The following is a 16,143-nucleotide window of genomic DNA, read 5'->3' on the forward strand; positions in this document are numbered from 1 at the left end:
CCCTGGGTCCCAGAGGGTGTTCAGAAAAAGAAGAAAACAATTCTCATCTTGAATTTTCTCCCAGTTCCTATGCTTTGTTAGTACTTTCATTGCTAGGTCTGGGTTTTAGTGAGATGGTCGTTTTAACAGAAAAATCCTTTCCACACATTGAGAAGCTCATTCCCAGTTGTGAAGAACTTTTTGTAATAAGAGCATTCTTTCCTGAAGGTCTCCCAGCAGAAAGGCACGTAAATGATAGATTTAGCAGGTCCTGTCTATTCCAGGTAAATTAATTCATCCCATTCTTAGGATACAGTGAAGAACAAAACACAGACGACATCAATTTTTAATGGAAATCCATGCATGATTAATAACTAATATTCAAGAAAAAGAATGAATTGCAACAATTTTTTTCTTTTTATTTTCTATGGTTGTTTTTACTGGCAGAATTTGATTTTAGGGGTTATATTATTCATATTTGAATTATTTGTTTTTGCATAGAATTTGTTTTCCCAAACATGTCTGTGCCCACCATATTTTGAGTTATTTAATGAAGAAGGTTGTGACTGTTTTAATGTTTCTTTATAAAAGCAGATTGGTTCTGACTTGTCCAAAATGGGTTGCCCTGATATTATAGGAAGGTTGTATCACTGAGCAATTTAAGGGTTAAAGTGGCTTTCCAGTGCTATTCTATGCTTAGTCCTATTTTTCCCCTCTCTCTGAACTTCTGTTCATTATAATGCTTCTGGGAATACTAACAGTGAGATGTGCCTTGATTGATACTGAGCTTCAATACAGTGCCTGTCAGCCTTTCTCTGGGGACCTTTCATATCTCTTAGCTCCTTGCAGCTAACTGCAGACCTCTATGTTTCTGCTGCCTGCCTGCCAGCTTAATGCAAAACTGAGAGTGAGAGTAGTGGCCCCAGGGAGGAGAAGCTGCCTGGGTCCCATGGCATTGGGACTTCAGGTGGGAGGCTGATTTGTCAATCTGGATTAGAAATAGAAGGGAGCTGTTGCCTGGTACATTACTTATTTGTTGCTATAGAAGAGACATAGTTTGTAAAGGGCTTTGAGAATCTCCCAGCAGAAAGGCACGTAAATGATAGATTTAGCAAAAATACACTAAGCTGTTACTGCAGAACTCCTAGCAGATGTAATGGCAGTTGAGAACAGTAATGCTGTAGGGAAGGAAACATCCCCTTTGAAGCTTCTATTTTTTGCCAGTAATTTTCGTGTAGAAATATCTATTCAAGCAGAAGGCAGTATACTTTGAAAAATTAACATCAATGTAGATTTCTAATGAGATTTTAGATTCCACATTTTTCTAAAATCACAGTATTACGCATCTCAATAAAGAATTCTCACGAATGAGTATTACTGTATTCATATTTGAGGACCAGAAACATTGTACAAGGTTTAAAATGAATTTACATGCTTGTAGAGTCAAGAGTTTTGTTCTCTAAGGCAGTGGTACTTAATATGCATAGGAATCACTTGGGGATCTTATAAAAATGGAGATTCCGTTTCAGTAGGTCTGGGGTGGGGCCTGCATTTCTCACAGACTCCTAGGTGATGCCAGTGCTGCTGGTTCAGGGACCACCATTTGAATGCAAGGTTTTAAGTATTCAGTTTTAAAACAAACTCACCGACTTTCTGTTTTCTAAACTCATTTATACTAAGATATTCTAATAAAACACTTAAAGTAAGGCCTAGCAAATGCTTTTGTGACTGTAAATCTTGCTATCAAATAATATTTAATAACCTCTTCTTCCTGGTACTTTATTAGCTTCTGGTCCTGAAAGTCGGCAATCATTTATTTTCATGACTGAATTAACAACCTTACAATGGAACAATACAAGACGTATTGGATTTTTATCCACTAACGTAGCATGGCTATTTTTAAGTGAGGGTATTCTATGTGCTGAAGTGTCTGGAAGTCATACCAAGGAATAGCTTGGGGAACTGGAAGAAGGTATTGCTGGGGATTCGTGACGGCTCTTAGACAGCAATATAGAGGGGTTTCTGCAGTGGGTGGGAAGATCACTTCTGAGATTCCCTCTAAATCTGAGTCTATGAATCATCACCTAGTATTGTGCTTTTCATCATTACATTATTAAAAACAAATTTTAATGCAGACTTTATTCCTATTTGATAACCTTATTTTCCTCAAACATGTTAAAAATATTTATTTTTATTTATATGGGAGGACTATTCCCATTTCTGAACCCCTTTCCCCTATTTCTTACTTCTAACACCCTCCCTCTAAATTCTTAGTGTATTACCATAATCCACCCATTCATTCACTTAGTACATCTTTGAATGCTCATTGTGTACTGGTAGGGTACTGTAGTAGGTGATATGCAGGGTACAAAATTGAATAAGGAACAGTCTCTACTTTCAAGGCACTCAGAGTATCCTAGAGGAGGTAAGATGGCACAAATAATCTGTGTGAAAAATAATATGTTAACACCCTAAGAAAGTGCTCTGGAGCTTCAGAGGAGAGAGAAATTAATCACTCTTGTCTGGGACAAGGAAAGGCTTCATAGAAAAGATAGCATTTGAATTGGGTCTTGAAAACTAGATAAGCTTTCCTAGCTGTTTCAAGCAGAGGAAACTACATGAGCCAAGTATGGAGGCACGAGACTAAGATGATACATTTTAGGAATTGCAAGTACTAAGACCCCTTGCATTCTTGGATTTGTAACTTAGAGGATTTGGACCATTTGTGAGTGACCCTTGAAGGGTCATGTAGTAATTTTTCTGAGTTACTGATTTTATTCCCTTCCTAAGAGCCTAATGTTTCAAGTCAATGACTGAGGCTAGTGATTGGTTTAGCTTAGCATTCATATCTTGGTCCGTCTTTATTTTTCTCTATTCATTCTCATCCCATTCTCATTTTACCACATGTTATATGGGAGGACACTATATGCTTATTAATAATTTAGAATTTGTGAAGAGATTGTTATGGTTCCTCTCAGTTGCCAAGAGCCTACTGCAAATAGGGTGACCATATATGTAATTTACTGCCCAAACTGGGACCCTTTTGAAAGAGAGTGGTGCTATTAATAATATTCCAGGGCAACAGGCATATCCTGGGTTTGTCTCAAGCAAGCTAGAGTATATGGCCAACTAGAAAGTATGGTTACTCTAACTATAGTTCTTGTTAGTTGGAGTATAGACTATGGATGGGGAGCAGTACCATGTGATTTGGGAAGGCAAGTGCGGGCTAGTTTGTGAGTGGTCCTAAATGCAGGCTAAGGAGCTAGGCTTTTATACTGTAGACAGCGAAAAATGCTTGGAGTTTTTTTAGGGGCAGAGGAATCGATATATGCAAAGCAGCATTGGCAAAGACTAGTCTGGACTCTGTGGGCAGGTTGGATTAAAGGGAGATATCGATTCAGAGAGTGTCATAGTACTTCCCTTTAAGGGTATATTCAAATGGTAACTACTCGAATGGTCTTAATGTACTAGGAAAATGTATTTATTTATTTTAAAAATTATGCTGAGAGCTTTAACAACTCGCTTCCAATATGTGTTATTATTGATTTTAGTTCGTACTTCTAAAGATCCTGTTAGGTTGGTGTTTTGTTCAACTAATGTTTTTTTCAAAAGAGGAATAGCACTGGGACTTAGCAGTGAATGCCAGAGCATATTGTTATGTGTTCGTATTATAGCATGTTTATGTGTTAATATTGTAACAATTAAAGTTTGACCTAACATTGAGAGAGAGTGCATAGTAAAAAATCTTCCCAAGATTTATTTCTAAAATACTTTTTTTTAAAATCATGTAACCGACTTTTCATTGTATCTTGTTTCAAACTGATGTCTAATTTAGAGAGAATTTTGATTTTGCAGTAACTCCCACTTCCCTAACCTACATTTTTCCGTTTTCTATCCTCATGGAGTTAGGTGGGCTTTTGGGAAAGAAAAGGCATTTTCTACCAGGAAAACCAGATAAAGCATCATGGAAGAGGGGATCAATCCTTGAAGGATTGATTATGCAGTAGTGGAGAAGAGGACATTCCACATAGAGGAGACAATGTATGCAAAGAGAAGGAAGCAGAAGAATTGTGGGGCATATTTTGGGAAAAGCAACTGGCTACTGGGTGGCTTAAAAAATGCTGTGGAAATACAGCTAGTGCACTGGCATCACCAGCCAGTTAGGTGGTCATGAAGGATACAGGGAAATTAAAGGAAAGGAAAGCTTTTTTAGTTCCCAAAGATATCTCAATGTTTAAAAACCATCTACTGGAAGAAAATATACTTACTTGCTAAAGAAGCTCCTATTTATTTATTAAATTTAAAAAATTTTATAAATTTTAAAGGTTACTTTCCATTTACAGTTACTACAAAATACTGGGTATATTCCCTGTGTTGTACAGTACATACTTGAGCCTATCTTACACCCAATAGCTTGTACCTCCCACTCCCCGACCCCTATATTGCCCTGCCTACCCCCCAGCCCCTCCACTGGTAACCACTAGTTTGTTCTCTATATCTGCTGAGTCTGAAGAAGCTCCTATTTAAAGCTAGCCTTTCACTTTATTTATTTATTTTTTAATGAATTTGGGTGCAGTGTTTACCATTTACTATGTGCCTTTTATATAAGATCATATGTAGACATATCTCAGACTGAAATGTTTAATATTTTGTACAGTAAATGCATGTGGAATGAATTATCTAATGAATTATAGAAGATTATTGGAGATGCTTCTCGGTTTTCTTGGCAAAAAAATGAGCTAATGAACTGAAGAGAGTGACCAATTTGTAAAATATTTCATAAGTTTATGTCTGTATATTTACATATGTTGTAATATTCCGTCATTAGAGGCTAAATTCTCCATGACTATTAAGATCTACGGAAATTTTCTGTGTAGGTTTTTGTTGTTTCTTTAAAAAAAAAATTAAAAGTTTACTTCAAGTTTAAATTTAAAAATTAAATGATTTCCCTCCTCCCTTCCTGGTTTAGAGCTACTTGTCTTTATTTTACTTAAGCACTATAGCATTTGACACATAAAGGTGTTTCCCCAGGAGAATATTGTTTCTGCCCGGGGCTGACATGAAAAGAAACGATTTGTCAGACTAGTGGAGCTTGCTAACAATTCAAATAAACAACCTGTCTTTCCCTTCATACTGCATATTAATAGAAATGTTAATGATAAACTGCCTCTTTTACACCCTACAGGGAGGAGAGGTTATTGGGTCAGAGACAGTTTTCTTGCTTTGGGCCCTCTTAAACACAGCTGTTAACAGAATCCTTCTTACCAGTTGCATGCTTATTAGCACAATGTTTCTTACATAATGGTTATGTTTAATACAGCCAAATTGATTGTGCCTCATTTTTGTCATTATCTAATATGTAAAAAGCAATTAAATTTAGAATATACTTCTCGGGAAACATGTATTTTGATAGACAGTAAGTAACTCTTCAAAAATGAACTTCCTTGGATTATACAGCTGAAGGCCACGATCATATCTGTATTTATCACTTTTTTCTCCCCTCCTTACCACCACCACTAGTTTGAGCTCCTTGAGATAGATAGAGTATGCTTGCTATGCCTTATGCATTTGTGCCCTCAGTACCTAGCAGACACTGTAAATGACTGTCAAGTTATTTAATGACTTGAGTTTGATAATGACCAATTTGTTGCTTTATTTTTACGTGGTCTTGAATTTTTCTTCAGCATACGATCCACTCTAAAATCCTCCTTTATCAATATAATTGTTAGAAACAAGACAACAGGCCCCAAATGGAGTTGCTTATGCTAAGCCCCACATCACCAAACTGAGGCTTAACTTACAGTTTAGGCTCTTCCAGAAATGGAATCTAAAGCAGTCAATCAGGAGTCTCCTGATCAGCACGTGTTAGGTAATCTGCCAGATAGACCCCTGCCATCCTCTAAAGGAAATTAACTTTGCAATAACCAATCCAATTTTTTTGCCTAGTATAACGTCCTTGTTCCTGCTCCCCTCTGCCTATAAAAGTCCGATATTTTGTACAGCTCCTTGGAGCTCCTTTCTATCTGCTAGATTGGATGCTGTGTGCTTCAAATCGATTTCTGCTCATATAAACCCTTAAACATTTTAATATGCTTCAGTTTATCTTCTGAAAGTTTATATAGTTGTCTAGAGCTGGTCATACACTGATGTGGGAAGGATCTGTTAATTGAGGTATGGGTAGTAAGTAATGACTAGTGAGGGAAGTCTGATCTTTCCAGTTGATTTTTTAGGTATTGAAAATAATGAAAATAGTTATAGAAGTAAAATATTCAGGGATTTTAAGTTATCTAGCTTACTTTTAGGAGAGTATAATTTACTGGTTGCTAACAGAAATAATGTCAGCTATTGGCTACACTATTATGGTAACTTGAAAATAAGACTGGTATTATTCTTAGGTTTTTTCTAAGAAAAGAATGAATTTATAGAAATATTTCAAATAATTAGCTGGGCTTATTTACCTACCAGCATCAACATGTCTCTTTATACTATTCAGAAATTGAATTGTTGGTGAATTATAAAATTTTGAGTTGTAACTGTTGTGAGTACCAAAAGTATCCATGAAATGAGTGGGCAGAGGTGTGTCTTCAGTACCTTGATCGGGGCCTAATGTTAATTGTCACTTGATAAAGAGCAGTGGTTCAGCGAATGGATTTCCATATATAAACGGGATTGAACAAAAAACCGTCCAGGCATCAAATGGGCGCAACCTAAATGTCCATCAACAGAGGAATGAATAAAGAAGATGTGGTACATACATACAATGGAATATTACTCAGCCATAAAAAAGAACAAAATAATGCCATTTGCGGCAACATGGATGGGCCTAGAGATTGTCATACTGAGTGAAGTAAGTCAGACAGAGAAAGACAAATATCATATGATATTGCTTATATGTGGAACAAAAAAAATGGTACAAATGAACTTATTTACAAAACAGAAATAGAGTCACAGATGTAGAAAACAAACTTATGGTTACCGGGTAGTGGGGGATAAATTGGGAGATTGGGATTGACATATACACACTACTATATACAAAATAGAAACCTAGGGAATTTCCTGGTGGTTCAGTGGTTAGGATGCCGCGCTTCCACTGCAGGGGGCACGGGTTCTATCTCTGGTGGGGGAACTAAGATCCTGCGTGCTACAGCCAAAAAAAAAGAGAGAGAAAAGAAAAAATAGATAACTAATAAGGACCTACTGCATAACTCTAGTCAGTACTCTGAAACGACCTATATGGAAAAAGAATCTAAAAAAGAGTGAATATATGTATATGTATAACTGATTCACTTTGCTGTACACCTGAAACTAACACAACATTGTAAATCAACTATAGTCCAATAAGAATTTACAAAAACAAAAAACAAATAGCAACATCAATATGGGTAATCCTGTTTATACTTTTGGGCCAAATGTAAATTTCAAATCTTTCCTTATACTTGCTGCCAAAGCAGATGTGTGTCTCTTTTTGAAATTAAATACTTAGTTTCTACCTTTATCCTCTATGCTGATTTTGTATGTATTCATTCCTTGCTTGATTTTATTTTTCATGGCCTTGTTCACCAGTCCCACGAAATACGATGCTGAAACATCTCTCTTTCACTCATTGTATTAGATATTATCAAACTACTTACTGTATTAGAGACAATACACGATTTATTTGATTTTGTTGTTGTAACTTAATGCTTGTTTCTCCATTAGACAATAAACTTTCTGAGTGCAGAAAAGACAGAAACTCACAAAAAAACACATAATGTATTAAAGATGGAACCTAAAAATAAAATACATAAATATTACTTTTTAAAATAAGTAAGCAGTTGTTAGTTTAGTTTAAAATCGTGCCTTTTTATTTTGCAGATGGCAAGCTGAGATTTTCTTTGTACACTAAGAAACACTAAGATTTTGATAAACTTGAACTTAGTGTTTTAGACACGTTAAAGTGGATGCACTTTGCTGCTCTTAACTCTCTTTAATAACCTCTCACCTAACACATCGTAACCACCTGTAAGTGAAGACCAGGCAAGAAGGGCTTTTGGTTAACAATTTGAAAAGTCTTTCTTGAACTGTTCTTTTTATTATTTTGTTCTGTCTTAGAGACATAGTGGGATAGAATCAGCAAACTTAGCTTTGGTTTTATATTCTTTCAAAACTGTTAATAATCTGGCAAAATTTTTCTTGTGGCACCAGAGGTAAAGTTGTTGAGAATATTAATTTAAAAGTGAGTACATTTTTAATTTTGAAAATTGTTTGGAAACAATCTCTTTTATGTATTTAGAAGTATAGGAAATCTGTTGAACCAGTTTCTAGGCTTGAGAAATTGTACTTCTACTTCACTGATCTTGTGAAGGGTTAGAATAGATAATAAAGATTAAAACCAACTGATGGATAATTTTTTAAATAGTGGAACCAACTTAATTCATAAATTTTCTTTTTCTTTTTAGACTTCCAGCATTATTTGCCTTTTGTGGAAACATTTATTAATTTCACATTTTTTAAATTTCCAGGTAACTTGGGTTCTTACCCCTGTAACAACTGAAATAACAAGTCTTGATACAGAGAATATAGATGACATTTTAAGTAAGTACCTTGATATTTTTAAAGTATACTTTCTTCTCTCTAAAGAGTTAGTTTATATACAAAAATAAAATAAAATCTCAGTTATCTAGAACAATTGAGGAGCCAGCATTCTGATTAATTCCATGGTATAGGGAATTAACTAAGCACTTTTGGTTTTAGTTTTTAGTAAAGTTTCTTGAAATGCGTAAGTCTACTTTCCTGTGTTACAAGTAAACTTTTAGTCTTGTTTTGTTTCTTTGCCTTGTCATGAATACCACTCTTAACAATTCAGAGTATTTTGTTGCTTAGAGGCCAGCAGTTTCCACTGTGCAGTATTACATGTTAATGACCTTAGGACACAGCCTACAATTTTTTTTTTGTCTTTTTTTTAGCTTTTAACTAAATCACCTACTCTGATCTCTTTTATTGTCATTGGTCCAATTAAGTTCAATAATTGTTTTGCTTGTTTGCTGACAATGTGATTGTAGATACAGTTAACTTGGGGGAAAACGTTTCTTGTTTTTAAAAGTAGTAGAGGGAAGGTGAAGGTGTGGTTGATAGAAAAATCACAACTTTAGGAGTTTTAAGAAAATGTAGTGTAGATAAATGATGTCTTTTTTTTTTTTTTAAACATTCCATTTCACCCACTGGTTTGAGCAAAACTAAAAATAGTAAGAGTTAAAAGTAGTTATTCATTGACCATCATATATTGTTTCGTGTTCTTGGAACTGGTTTTAAATGCTAGAAAGTCTGTTCCCATATTATGGTATCTCTTTAGAGAAAGGGTGCTATAAACTTTAGCCTGTATCAGTGTCACCTGGAGGACTTATTGTCAGTATTGCTAGGCCTGCCCCCAGTTTCTGATAGAAATTGCTAGACCCTGCCTAAGAATTTGCATTTCTCCAAGTTCCAGCATGATGCAGGTGCTTCTGGTCCCAGGGTCACAGTTTGTGAACCACACTGCTTTAGAGTAAGTAGCAAGTAGAGAAAAAGTGTTTTGAAGGTAAACAAAGGAAAAAGAGAATTGAAACTTGCAAATCATCTTCACTCCTTTTTATCTTTCAAATTCTAGAGTATCTTTGTGGGTATGGTCTCTGTGTGTGTGTGTCTGTGTGTGTGTGTGTGAGAGAGTACTGAGTACTTGAGTTTATTTAAGTTTCTCTTTGTTAGGAACAGATATATCTTTCTCATGTCTTCACATCCGGATATGCAAATAATACTGTTATATTTTACAACAGAGAATAACTGTTAAATGGGTAGGAACCAGAAAAGGTACATCTTATGCAACACTGTTATTTGTAGATTACTTGTTGCAACTAGGTGGCATCTGAGTTTTAGAAATAGATTAGTTATACAAGTCTGTTCTCTGAAATAGGATTTTATTTGCAAAGCTCGGTTATTCATGAATATGGAAGGTCAAAAAATGGATTATTAAAATCCTAATCACTCCACGTCACTTTTTATGAGAGTAAGCTATTTAGAAGCTTACTTGCTTGATCTGGGTTTGATTCTCTGTTTATTTTATATTCATTCAGTGGAGGTATTAAGATGGAGGACGATATAGAGAAAAGGAACAGGGACTCCCACAAATTATATAAGCTGTCCATGACTCTCTGTATGGGTTTCTGAGTGAGAGATAAGTTACTGTGTATTTTTAGTGAGCCTTTAAGAATGGAAAAAGACCATGATGAAAACCATATCTTTAATTATGTCATAATTATGTAGGCATGAGTAACTTAGGTTATTTGGTTTTGTTTTTCAATTTCAGACAATGCTGATGTTGCTTTAGTAAATTTTTATGCTGATTGGTAAGTAATATCTTATTTTTTTGGCGGGGGGGGAGTGCATCATTAAGTTTTTTTTAAACTTTCTAGAGGTGATTTTTCTTTGCTAGAAAGGAGTAAGTGGGGAAGCCTCTTTTTTTTTGTGAGACAATATTCCATATATAAAAATCAATTAAGGTTCATTCAAAGATGAAGCAGCTCAATTTGGTGAGCATTTGTTTTGAGAGAAAATACACCTGATTCCATTATCCCACATTTTAAAATAAAAGCAGGTAACATAAAAACTCAGATCTCTCTGTCTCTCCCTCTTTGTCTCTCTCTCTCTCTCTCTTTCTCTTTCTCTTTCTCTTTCTCTCTCTCTCTCTCTCTCACATACACACACACACACACACACACACACACACACACTCATGTATTTTGCAATTCTCTATTTTTCCTGACTGAGGAGTAAGGCAGTGTTTGGAGGTGAGGATGTGGGTGTGGCAAGTTTAGAAGGAAAAATAATGTTGACATTTTATAACATATACCATCTACTACTACTTACTACTTCTAGGAAGCGTTTACTCCTTTCCCTGTCTGAATTGGATTCTGTCTTATGTGTTCATATAGTTCCCTATGTACCACATTCTTTTCTTGCTACATTGTTTGTTTTTTAACATCTTTATTGGAGTATAATTGCTTTACAATGTTGTGTTAGTTTCTGCTTTATAACAAAGTGAATCAGCTATACATATACATATATCCCCATATCTCCTCCCTCTTGCTTCTCCCTCCCACCCTCCCTATCCCACCCCTCTAGGTGGTCACACAGCACTGAGCTGATGGAGCTGATCTCCCTGTGCTATGCGGCTGCTTCCCACTAGCTATCTATTTTACATTTGGTAGTGTATATATGTCCATGCTACTCTCTCACTTTGTCACAGCTTACTCCTCCTCATCCCCGTGTCCTCAAGTCCATTCTGTACGTCTGGGTCTTTATTCCTGTCCTTACCCCTAGGTTCATTAGAACCATTTTTTTTGTTTGTTTGTTTTGTCTTGTCTTTCATCTTTGTGCTCTAGCAAACAGAGTTTGAGAGCAGAGATGTCTTACTTAGTATTCCCAGCATCTACAAGGGCATAATATGTAGTAGATGTTAAAGAATGTGGCATGGGGATCGGAAGAAGGGAGCTTCAGCTGGAGAGAAGTTTGAAACTCTCACATGATCCTTATTCCTAGACAATCTGTATCTTTTATGACCCTTTTTGGCTTACTACCTAGTAGATGCCACTACCCTACTTCAGGCCACAGTCCTGCAATTTACCTAGATTCCTGTGACAGTCTCCTAGTTTATTTCCTGTCCTTCTAGTCCTATGTGTCTCCATTCTGTTCACTACAAAGTAAGCTGGAGTATGTTTCCTAAAGTGCAAATTGGATTAGTTTACACCTCGTCTTAAAACCCTTAAATGTTTTCTATTACCTTTGCCTAGGAGGCCCCTGATGACCTGGTCCCTTCCTTCCTCTGTAGCTATATCTCTTGCCTCTCTCCACTCCCACATTCTGTTCTGTTATACTGAATGCCTTTCAGTTTATGTAATATTCTGTATTCTTTCATCTTTGGACCTTTAGTCATGGTATTTTCTCTGTCTGAATGGATCTCTCTTCTCTTACCCACTTGTTTACTTCCTTAAGTCTGAATCATCTTTCAAGTCTTGGATTAGATGCCACTTTCTCCAGGTCACCTTCCTACATCAGTACCCCTACCCCTACTCTTAAGTCAGGTTAGGAACCCTTTTTATATCTTCTCATAACACCACATACTTACCCAGTCATAACACTTGTATGCTGTGGTTTAGTTGGTACTTCCTTACTATATTAGTAGCTTTGTGAAAAGTTACCATATCTATCTTTTTTCAACATGAATCCCCAAGCACTTTGCATAATACTTGGCAGATAAGTATTAACATAATAAATATTTATTTTATTTATTATATTATTTATTTATATTATTATATTATTTATTTATTATATTTATTAACAATAAATATTTACTGGATGAATGATGTATAGTATCTGTACTTGAAGAATTTCAGTAAAATGTTGAAGATATACAGAGAAAATACCATTTATAAAATGTACAACAAAAGGAAGCATTTTCTGAGGTAAATTAAGATTATCCAGATGTAACATTAGCCACAACATTTGGTAGAAGATTATTTAATTCAGTCCACTTTAAAGAAAAAACTGAGATCCAGAGGAGTAAAGTATTTCCCCACAATCACCTGACTAGATTATGGCAGAGTTAAAACTAGAATGCAGTTATTTTGATGGAGGGATTTTGTGTGTTATAAGAAAACGAAATAGAACATGCCACCAGCCTTGTTGCAAAAAGTGAATTGGAAATGTGGAATAACTGCAGTTATTTGAGAAACATATTACCAAAGAATACCTGGAATTGTTCATAAATTAATACTCTTTTATTCAACTGAAAAAACTTGGGTAACTGGCAATAGGACATAGACCTACACTGTGTCGCCTCAAAGGCTGGATTCTGAGTTCCCTCTGGAAGTTATGGATGTGGTACAGTTTAAGGAAGAATTCTCCAATAGATCTGCCTAAAAATATACCTGAGAGGACAATAAACCATAGTAGGAACTTAATAATGCTGTTATGTGCCAGACTCTTTACATATATTGCTTTTAATGCTCAGAACTACCCTGCAGGTAGGTATTATAATTTCCATTTTAGGTTGAGGAAATTGAGGCTCAGAAAGGTCAGACGGCTAGTAAGTGGTGGAACTGGGATTTAAACTCAGGTATGTCTGACTCCAAAGCTTATTTTTTTCCCCACTAGGTTATACTATTAGCAGGTGCCCCTAAATTGTCCCTGCAGAGACTTTTACCCATTTGGTTGATTTGTAAAGGGTCGATTCAAGTACTAGACTGGAGATTGGATTCTGATGACCCTTAAGGCCCTGTTAATAGATCTATTTGCTTTGGTTGTGTTACTTTTATAAATGTAACTTTCCATATGTATGCAGGTACAGTAATATTGCAATTGAATTTTTATTTCATCTTCCCCTTTCACATTTTGGTATTAAAACCGATCCTATTTTAAACATGAATCTGTGCTTAAGTGCTTGCTGGGCAGCAAACTGGACAATCCAGAAAGGAGCCGTTAATATCTGTCTTTACCTTGCCCATAAGCCAGGAGCCTGTCCACTGATTCTTTACTAGGCCATATCCTAATTCTTCAAGAAACCATTAATCAGTCCTTACCCCTTGCCTCCCTGGCCCTCTAGAACGCTATCTTCAGCAAACTGTAAGAACCCACAAACCTGTGGTCCTAGCCTCTCCAGTTCCTCCAGTCTATCAGTTTATTCATTTAACAGACATCTACTGAAATGCTTATTAGAATATGTAGTCAAATAAGACACGGTCCCTGATATCCACAGACCCCACCCACCTATCCCAGATGGGAGAGATTTAAGAATGCTAAAAGAGGAAAGAGCCACTTGAAAGCGAGAGATTGAAGATACAGATTGTGTCTCCTTGGTATATTCTAGGACATCTCCTTAGGAAGTCAGGTGAGTGGGCTAGAAGAGTTACATACAGAAAGAAATAGGGAAGAAGTATAAAGTTTGTTTTCCTTTCACAGGCTTTAATAATATTTTTGTTGAATTATAGTTAATATGTATGACCTAATCACATGTGGATTAAAGAGCTCACTGGCTTCATTTAAGTAAATTTCTTGATGGCAAAGGGCTCAGGAAGCAATAGTAGCAATTATAGTTTCGTTGTTGTTGTTGTTAACAAATACTGCATACCTTTTTCATATGAGAATGACCATTCTAGCCCAGCTGCTTGTGTGCTGATTCTTACTCTTCTCTTTCTTATCAGGTCCCTTTAATGACCCATAGAATATATTTGTGAAGTGGTTGGCCTGATTAAGGGGCAGTCAGAATTAGAGGTGTCAAGTTTCTGGAATATTGTGGGGTTTGTGCCCCCCTTTAAAAGTAAAAGCAAAACAAAAACTACAGACAAAGGAAACATGGACAGGAAAGTCTCATTTGGGGATTAAAAAATTTTGCTCCTGAACTTAGTATATTTAAGAGTTTATAGATACAAAAGCCCATTTTAACCAGAGGTAAATTTTGAGGGGGAAATTCACTCTATACCATATATCTTTTTTTTTTTTTTTTTGCGGTACACGGGTCTCTCACTGTTGTGGCCTCTCCCGTTGCGGAGCACAGGCTCCGGACGCGCAGGCTCAGTGGCCATGGCTCACGGGCCCAGCCGCTCTGCGGCATGTGGGATCCTCCCGGACTGGGGCACAAACCCGCATTCCCTGCATCGGCAGGCAGACTCTCAACTACTGCGCCACCAGGGAAGCCCCCATATATCATTTTTATAAAACTTATTTATTTAGTATGCTAACTTGCCTATGAGATTTGACTGAACTTGTCAGGTGAACCAGTCTAATATTTGCAATAAACTTACCATTTTAAAGATTTTGTAGTCTAAAAATATGTTATTTGGAGAAAACGAATTTCCTTCATAAATGCCTGAGTCTTAGTAGTTGCAAGTCCAAGTAGATACATCTTAGAGGGCTTATTTCAGACTTGTTTCATTGCCGCTGTGAGAGGTCCTTAGCTTTGTGCTCCATAATATTGGTCATTTTCTTCCAGTGAAAAAAACCAGAATCTTTAAATTATTTGTCCAGTCTCTGAAATGGAATAGTCTTTGAATTCAAAATTGTTTTCCTCTCCAATGAATGACATCAGGATTCCTGAATTAACAGTGTGATTGTTAATTCTGTTTATTGTTATATGCTAAATATGAATGGATAACAACAGAAATATCAATAAAATTTTATTGCTTCTGATCTTCGGTTTTAATTGGTATCCTCCTCTGTGCATAGGTGTCGTTTCAGCCAGATGTTGCACCCAATTTTTGAGGAAGCTTCCAATGTCATTAAGGAAGAATATCCAAATGAAAATCAAGTAGTGTTTGCCAGAGTTGATTGTGATCAGCACTGTAAGTACCTTATAGGAAGTCTGGAAGAAACTGTCCTGTCCCCACCTCTCCTACACACACACACACTTTTTTTTTTTTTAATGCTCTGTTTTAAGTAGAGAACAAGCCAAAATGTTCTAGTGACCTTGGTTAAAATGTTAATATTTAATCTTTTTGTACTTAAAACACTACTTTCCATTCTGCCTGTGTGAGGGATTAAAAAAGTTTTTTTTCATTAAAATATAGTAGTGCAAGCATAGAGTTAGTAAATCATTTTGGTTTTCTACCAAAGCAAATACCAAAATCAATAAATAAAATTGAAATATAGTTTTAGGAAAGAAAAGGATTTCTGTTAGTTTTAGAATCATGCAAAAATACTATTTGTAGTAATTTCAGATAAAACAATCTCAGACTTTGGGGTGGTTTCTGTTGTTTAAAAGATTATATTAAGATTGTCTTAGACTGTCTTTGAGGTGTAATTTGCTGTAGTTACTGATTAAAAGTTTGTTGCAATGAGTTATTGGTAAGTTGCCCTGAATTACAGAACACTCCCATTGTGCAAATTTCCTATCCTTTATGTATCACCTGACAAGTAGAATTTCTGTGTGTGTGTGTGCGTGTGTGTGTGTGTGTGAGTGACATACAGATGGCCAAGAGGCACATGAAAAGACGTTCAGCATCACTAATTATTAGAGAAATGCAAATCAAAACTACAATGAGGTATTACCTCACACCAGTCAGAATGGCCATCATCAAAAAATCTACAAACAATAAATGCTGGAGAGGGTGTGGAGAAAAGGGAACCCTTCTGCACTGTTGGTGGGAATGTAAATTG

At 36.0% G+C, this 16,143-nt stretch overlaps 1 protein-coding gene across 1 annotated transcript in view; it reads left to right on the forward strand.

The window, feature by feature from the left end:
• ERP44 (endoplasmic reticulum protein 44) overlaps positions 1–16,143 on the forward strand; it is a 91,558-nt gene that overhangs the window by 23,795 nt on the left and 51,620 nt on the right. Inside the window, exons 2-4 of the mRNA XM_024734405.1 lie at positions 8,481–8,553; positions 10,301–10,340; positions 15,214–15,329. Of these exons, the coding sequence (XP_024590173.1) occupies positions 8,481–8,553; positions 10,301–10,340; positions 15,214–15,329 (229 nt within the window). The remainder of the gene's footprint in view (positions 1–8,480; positions 8,554–10,300; positions 10,341–15,213; positions 15,330–16,143) is intronic.

The sequence above is a fragment of the Neophocaena asiaeorientalis genome, unplaced genomic scaffold (assembly GCF_003031525.2).
Source record: "Neophocaena asiaeorientalis asiaeorientalis breed wild unplaced genomic scaffold, Neophocaena_asiaeorientalis_V1.1 scaffold192, whole genome shotgun sequence".
NCBI classification, from domain to species: Eukaryota; Metazoa; Chordata; class Mammalia; order Artiodactyla; family Phocoenidae; genus Neophocaena; species Neophocaena asiaeorientalis.